The 8122-nt window shown below is 40.6% G+C and overlaps 1 protein-coding gene across 7 annotated transcripts in view; it reads left to right on the top strand.

Annotated features, from left to right (window-relative positions):
• Nucleotides 1-1189: 1189 nt before the first annotated feature.
• The window catches only part of LSM14A (LSM14A mRNA processing body assembly factor), a 53395-nt gene continuing 46462 nt past the window's right edge, over nt 1190-8122 (top strand). For all 7 annotated transcript variants that reach the window (XM_059903533.1, XM_059903532.1, XM_059903530.1 and 4 more), the window contains exon 1: nt 1190-1517. In XM_059903533.1, the coding sequence (XP_059759516.1) occupies nt 1397-1517 (121 nt within the window). In that variant the 5' untranslated portion in view covers nt 1190-1396. The remainder of the gene's footprint in view (nt 1518-8122) is intronic.

Raw genomic sequence — 8122 nt, 5'->3', positions numbered from 1 at the left:
AGATGGCGTGAACAGTTGAGTGGAAAGGTTGGGTTTACAGGGGAAATCGGATTATGGCTTCGGACACACAAAGTTGCCAATTAGACATTCAACTGGAGATGCTGATGCTGAAGAGGCTGTGGACGTCGCCTGCCATATAAGTAAACATAAGGATTTTACAGCTATCAAGCCGTCAGCCACAGTAGCCACCCCCAACTGTGCACCCTGAGGGAGTTCAGGACGGAGAAAAACAGTTTACTAACCCTAGATAGTTAAGGTGCATATCAAAAGAATGATTTCAATGAGCCCAGACTCTTACATCTTCCTGTACATAGAAAAGTGGTGAATTCATTAACTTGAGATGTCTGGTTTTTCTTCAGTTAAGAGTAATCTTCTGATGTTAGGCTACCTGGGTTGTTCTTTTGTTTTCGTTTTTTCAAAAACTCCTATATATCCTGGCTCCTCCCTTACCTCTTCCCAGTAGGCCCTCAGAGCTATCTCAGAGGCTGTCTCCAGGCTTAAATCCTCAGCAAAATCCCGGAATAAAAGACAATTCTCAACCTTTAGGTTGTGCTTTCTTTTTTTTTAGTTAACAAGGCTATGGCTTATATGAATCCAGAGTCCACAGAACTGAACAAAACTGCAGACAAACACTTGGGATTGGTCTGTGTGCAATGGCATTGAAAGCAGTGAGCCTGGATGAGGCAATCTGAAAGTGCTGGACAGAATCCCACCTCCAGGAGCAGCGAAGTGGAGAAGAGGGGAGACTCGCTGGGTAACAGATGCTGTAATGGGGCCATGAGGGTTCCATGAGGGGTGCAGTTGCCTCAAAGGCGAAGTGCCTGGGTCTTAAAGGGGCTCACCAGGAGCTTGGAGGCGGGTTGGAAACCTTCCAGGTAGAGGGACCCGCTTTTGCAATGACACCGGACTCAGGACAAGATACAAGGGGTCTGGAAATGGCGGAGGCCGCAGCTGAGGTCAAGAGGGTCGCGCGCACCGCCACTCCAGCCCACAGTGACCTGGCGTCTCGAGGCACTCGGCCTCTCCGTGAATCTCCTCTCAGGCCACCCGGGCACGGTAGCGACAGACCAGACCAAACCGCGTAGCTAGAATTACCGAGGCTGCCAAGGAGTCCGGAGCCGCCCACAGCCGGCCGAGTCTCGCGAGAGCGCGGCCTCCCCGGCCCAGCATGCACCGCGCCGCCGCCGCTGGTGCTGCCGCCGCCGCCGCCGCAGCCTCCGCGCCGCGGCTTGAGGGCGGGAGGCTGGGGGAGGGTAGCGGAGCCGGCGCCGCCGCCATGTTGGGTCTGAGGCGGCTGCTGTAGGCGCCTACGGAGCAAGCGGGCGTGCGGAGCGGCCACAGCGGCGCGGGATCTGCCTCTCTGCTAGCGGCCGGGAGCGGCGGCGGCGCCGGCGCCATGAGCGGGGGCACCCCTTACATCGGCAGCAAGATCAGCCTTATCTCCAAGGCGGAGATCCGCTACGAGGGCATCCTCTACACTATCGACACCGAGAACTCTACCGTAGCTCTCGCCAAAGGTACGCCGGGGCGGGCCTCGGGTGTGGAGCCGGGCCGGGCGCTTGGGGTTGCCGAGCTCGGGGTTGCCGACCTCCTCGCTCCCTCCATACTCCCTCCGCCGTCCTCCTGAGGGGGGCCGCCCCCTTCCCTCCCTCCGGGCCCCGGCGTTGCGGGCTGGGCCGGGCCGCGGCCTTCCCTGGGCTCCCAGGCTTCTGCCCCAAAGTCCGCGCCGTCAATCCGGGCACTAAGGACCGGGAGCGGGGCGGGTACGGCGGCCCTGAAGTCCGAGAACGGGCCGAAGAACACGGAGATACGCGTCTTCCAACTCCTAAATTCGGTGGTTCTGTCGTCTTAGCATCAAACAAAGCCTGAGTATTCAAAGAATTTTTCCGCCTAGTCTTAGTTTAAAGTGCTGATTTGTTGATTCTCCGGCACCCATTTTCTCGCGTTCTTAATTTCAGTTCGCTGCATATCCCTCAGGTGAACTGTAAGTGATGTGCCCAAACTTTGGATTTCCTCTGCGACGCAGACGGTCTCGAAATGCCATTGGTACCATGGAGCAGATCACATCCCACTTGTCTCCTGTGTGGTATTTACCTGTTAGACCGGAATCCTTTTCCAAACCTGTTGTGCAACCATCTCTTTAAAAATGTTTGCTGCTCTCGTTTCGGCCTTGTTTCTGGAAGCCCGAGGGGAAGAAGTGTTCAAGCTTATTCCGGGACCCTTGTTCACAAGGCAGATCTGAGTGGTCAGTGGGCGCTGACCGACCCCCGTGGAGGCTCCCTGGGACAGAGAGTTCTGGGGTCGGGGAGGAAGGTGTCCTCCCCCAAATATTTAGCATCGCCACAGCCTTGTGGGTTTTGTTTCCGTTCACACGTCTGGGCTTTAGCTCCGCCAGGAAACCAGGAAGAAAATAAACTTTAGCTCCTGATCTTAAAAGAAACCTCACAAGTTTTTGGAACACTTAGGAGAGGGAAGCAAGATAACTAAGGTATTGATAATTTTCGCATCACATGGTAGAGTTATAGAATGAATAGCATGGTAAGGAGAGAGGTCCGGCGATAGGAAAAAAATTTTCTAAATCTATTTTTTTTTTAAAAAGATTAATCTTTGACCCAGGAGAGTCATTTGGCGGTATCACGCAAGTATTTAATGACATTTTTTTTGATTCTCTGGTACATCCTTTTTAATAGCACTCGTGTTGGGACAAATCTTATACCTGGGTAGGGAGCCTTAAATTATTTTATCTTAATTTTCTTTCCTCTCCCCTCCCACTGACCACCCCCCCCGTGTGCATATTTAGCTGTATAATGTTTTAATTTTTATGACTTTGTGAAATTGTGAAAAAGGTCCTCTGAAGTTCTTGGTGAGAGTCACATACAAGCTGAAAACAGTTTTTCTCATTAAAGTGGTTTAATAACTTTTTAAAAAGGCATTGTTTTACCTAATCTGAATTTTAAGGTGTCTTGCCAGTTCCTTCACTCCTCACAAGGAAAAAAATCTGTACATTGTGAAGATTTCTAATGTATTCATTTCAGTCTTTTAAAAAAATGTGTACACTCTTTTATGCAAGAACCTAAAAAGTCTGTATTTTAATAACGATCCACATTTTTACAGATTATCCTTTCAACAGCTTCTAGGGTCAGTGAACATTTTGTTAGTCTTTAATAGTTAAAATCATATGCAAAACATAATTTGTCCTTTTTATCATGACTTGATAAATATGTTATATAAGTACAGCAATGAAAAGATTTTTTTTAATCATTGAATTTATGTCTGTACTTATGGCTTTGATATTTAAACCCACATACATAATATATTCTTTTTTCTTAAGAAATATAAGTTATTTAATGTGTAACAGAGGTTTGGGAATTTGTGTTTGCAAAAAATTGGAGTTATCAAATCTTGATATTATTCTACCTAGCAGTATCTAATCTAAAACTACTTTATAACGGTCCAGTCAACAACCGGGCACTTATTTCAAATTTCAAAATTAGAAGTGGGGTGTTTGGTCTTAAAATTTTAGAATTTACATGACTTGTTGAGTAATTTGATATCTGAAATTCCACCTTTTTCAAAATTTGTCTGAAGAGTGGCAGTATAACAGATTGAAGCCAAAAGTTTATTCATGGATTTTAGAATACAGTATGTTTAGAATACAGTGTGTATTTGGATTTAGAGATCCTTGTTAACTCTTTTTAAACTATGGAGTGAGTTAATCTCTTTAACATTCTTAGAATTCTTTTTAAGATGTTAATTTTTTTCCCTCTAGGGAGCTGTTTTTTTTTTTTTTTTTTCTTATTGTTGAAAAGATAAGTAGATAAAAATGAAATATTTTTAAACAAAGATCCTTGTAACTACCATCCAGGGTAAGGCAGGCATTGCCAACATCCCACAAGCCTTCCACCCCTGCATCTTCCCATCAACTACTACTCTCTTAAGCTAGATATAAATGTTATTCTGACATTCATGGTTTTATCACTTAAGTTTACATCTCTGAATGGTAGAGTTTTGTCCGTGTTTGAACTTTATATAAATGGAATCATCTTGTATATATTTATTTTGGCTTTTGTTGGGAGATAGTATTCCATCATGCATATTATATGTTTATCTATTTCTGCAGTGGTTTTGGATATTCTACAGTTGTTTAAATTGTTTACAGTTTTTGGCAATTATGAACAATGCCTTTGTGAACATTTGTGTTTGAGTTTACTGATGCATGTTTATGTAATTTTCTTTATGGTGTATACTTTGAATTGCAGGATCATGGGGATTGTGTGTGACAAACAGTTTTCCAAAGTAGTTGTTTACTAGTTTTTATTTCAATTATTAGTACGGTATATGAAAGTTATAGTTGTTCCACATCCTTCAACAATAATATTTAGTATAAGGTATTTTATGTTTTAGTTCTATCCAATCTGGTGGGTATGTATTTGTACCTGGTTTTAATCTCCCTGATTACTAATGAGGTGAACACCGTTTCATATCTTGGTCATTTGGATTTCATCTTTTCGTGAAGTGCCTTTGAAATCTTTTGCCCATTTTCCTATTGAATTGCATGTTTTTTTCTAGAGTTCAGTGTTTAGACTATGAATCCTTTGCTGGATGTATCTGTTACAAGTATCTTTTCCCATTTAATGGTTTCTTTTGGTGAATGGAAGTTCTTTTAATGTAGACATGTTTATCACTCTTTTCCATTATGGCTAGTGTTTCTTTTCCTTTTTTTTTAAGGAGTTTTTCCCTATCCCAAGTCATGGAGTTACTTTGATTATCTTTTCAAAACTTTTTTATTTTGCCTTTTCGCATTTAGGTCTATAATACGCCTGTAATTAATTTTGTATATGTTGTGAGGTATTTAAATCTTTAAATTTAGCAAGGGAATCACTTGGCTTATGTGGTCCAGATTATAATTTAGATTCTTTACTTGGATACTACTTACAATTTAAATCCATCTGGAACTATAAAATACTCCTGAAATTTTGGACTAGGTCTGTTTGATGTAGTATGTAATTAGGGTGACCAAATGGCCTGGTTTGCCCTGGTGGAAAGTTCTTGTTTGTGCCTGTTATTCTGGCATAATGGTTAAAACATCCCTTTTCTCTCTTGAAAATGTTGCAGTTTGGATAATAAATTGTATGGTCACACTGTATATAATCAAAAGCCCGATCCCAGAGGTACTGCTGAATGGGTGATGTCTTTTATTTTCTGCTAGAGATTTCACAGACTAGCTCTAGTTCTATAAAGTGAAATTGAGGTAAGTTTGATGAACTTTAATACTCAGTCTTCTAAATCAATGTCAGGAAGTTTTAAAGGCAACCTAGAAAGACTTTAATGTAGGTCTAAGTATGTTAGTAGATAACCTGGGCTGTAGTTTGTTTCTTATAGTCTTTGTCACAGCTCTGCGTTTTTTTCTTCCTAGTACTGATCATGACCTACACATAATCATCTTTGTGTATTTGCATGTGTTTATTGTCTCCACCTTCGCTCCCCACGTAGAGTCTGAGCTTCTGGGATGAACAAATATTTATTAAATGAATGAATAAATGGAAGTTAATTAGCATTTTAGTTTATTAATCTTATAGAAGTCTCTTGGGGATATCTCCAAATTCCATGTTCACAATTGTATCTCTCTTTAAAATTAAAATACATAGGTATGTTCCCTCCCCGAACAGTAAGAAATTTTGGAGAATAGGGATATAAGAGGATAAAATCTTATGACATGATTTAAATGACATTGTTGGGGAGACAGAGTTTCACCTTATGACTCAAGCTCAATTATAATTTTCATTTAAAATTTAGGAGAAGAATCAGTTCAGGACGTTTGAGGGAATTGCAAAGTGATGACATGCATCAATAGTTTGTGGGATACTTCCAATTGTATTTGCACCTGTGTTTGTGAATATGATGCCCAGACACATACTAGATACTGGATACCAAGAGATTTCCCACAGAATGGAAGCTTTGTGAAGGCAGAGAGTTTTGTCTCATTCATTGCTCTATCCTCAGTACCTGGAACAGTGCCTGGCACATAGCAGACCCTTGGTAAATATTTGAATAAATGAAAAGTATACTTGTAGTTATTGAAGGTTTCTAATTATGGGAATCTCAAAGTTGGAGGAAGTTTACATTTCCTATAAGCATTATATATGTAGATTTTAAAAGTATTTAAATAAAATTAAATGAAATTCTTATCTAACATATATTTAGTTAGCTGTACCTGGATAATATACCCCTCAAATGAAAACCAGGTTGCCACTGAATTAGGAAAAGAGAATCTGTGAAGAAGAATGATTATTAAGCCAGCTGCTTTTAAAATGATTTGTTTTTAAAATCAAGTGATTGGTGGAGGAATATAAAAGCGGGTAAATTGGTAATGGATTACTTCCTTACTCATCTGCTAAGTCTTGCCCATTGGCATAGCTTACCTACTTCTTGACTGTTGATTAGTCACATAGTCATAAACTTCAGAGAGTGGGAGAGTTTTGTATGATGGATGAATGCCTGTGAAGTGCTTTATTGATTTCTTGCATTCTCGCATGAGTTGGGGATCCAAATCTAGCAATTCACAAAATCACTACCTAGAACAGCAAAGATCTAGTGAAACTTAATGCTGCAATTTCTTTTGGTCGCCCTATTTAGTGAGGTTGCCAGAACTTGGAGCCTTGGAAACAGTTTGTTGTTGTTGCATACATAGTCCGCAGAAATTCTTGGTAATCCTGGGAGTCTCGGGTCAAGTGCCAAAAACTAACTGTACATTTTCCAGTGGAGTAAAATAAGCCATGACTTTCTGAATCAGAAGTAAAGAAAACCACATAAAGCCTGAAGAAAATAATAGGAGAAGGAAGGAAATATTAAGAGTAAAGAGATCTTACCTGTGCATGACACATACCAAGAATTTTATATTTAACTCAGTGCCAAAGTAATAATAGCAGTAACTGTAGATAGTTTAGCTTGAATTTATTACTCCATGATAGAAGGTGCTTTCTATAGAAACAATTTACCTTTTATTTTCTCTATGATGCTTTAAAGTAATACTTCAGTTAGCCATTTTAAAAACTGGATATCATTGAAGTAAGTTTTTTTAATGGATAAAGTGTGAGTTAGTCTGTAAAATATTTTATTCACAAGGATTTTATTCTAGTTTTGTGGGGTGTTCGTTTCTGAAAGAAAATGTGACCCAAAAAGCCAGTTGGAATACTTAGTAGCTCTTTGACCTTGGACAAGTAATTTAACCTTAGCTTTAACTTCATCTTTTAAATAAGGATAATAACGTCCATCTTTCAGAGTCATTCTCAGAATTAAATGAGGTAATATCAAAAGTTAACTGTTTTATTGTAGGTGCTTAATAGAGAGTAGCTATTTCAGTGTTATTTCCAACCACTGTCTCCATCTTTGTCTAGGTACCCCAACTCCATCAGTCATTCAGATCTATTGTAGTCTATAGTCTGTTGATCTTACTACCTTTCACTGCCCCACACTCCCCTCATAACTTTACTTCCTGCTTTAATTCCACAAGGAGTTGTTACAGTCAGTACAGAGCATATGCTGTCAATCCCCCTTTCCCTCTCCCACTTTCTTGTACAAGTGTCAACACAGACATGCTGGCCAATTTCACTGTACATTTATGTTCACTAAGCCCAGCAGTCATGGCTACTTCCCATATACGTATACTGTATTTCCATAGTCCATTCGTTCCATTTTTCTGCATGACTATTCCATTCCTTGTTTTCCTCAGACTTCCACCACCTCTTCCCCGATCTTCACTTTCAGCCTGTGAATCTTGCTTCCTATTTAATTGAGAAGAGAATAGCAAACAGAAAAGAAGTTTTATCACCTCATCCCACATGTACCTAGTTACCTGCATCTGCCCCAAACCTCTCCTTTTCTCTGGTCAATATAGATAAACTGTTCTCTCTAAGGCCACCCTTCCACTTGTGCAAGATTTCATCCCTTCTTGATGATTCAAGGACATTGCTCTAGCAGTTCTCTACTCTCTCTCCCCTATGTATTCAGTTTTTCTTTCTCTACCAGATCCTTCCTGTCTACTCACAGATATGCTGTTATTTCACGCATCTTAAAAACAGCAACAACAAAAAAGCATTACTACTCTTAATGCAGTTCTTCT

This window comes from Balaenoptera ricei, chromosome 19 (assembly GCF_028023285.1).
Source record: "Balaenoptera ricei isolate mBalRic1 chromosome 19, mBalRic1.hap2, whole genome shotgun sequence".
Lineage (NCBI taxonomy): Eukaryota > Metazoa > Chordata > Mammalia > Artiodactyla > Balaenopteridae > Balaenoptera > Balaenoptera ricei.
Note: the sequence above shows the minus strand (reverse complement) of the source record. Positions and strands in the feature narration are given on the sequence as shown.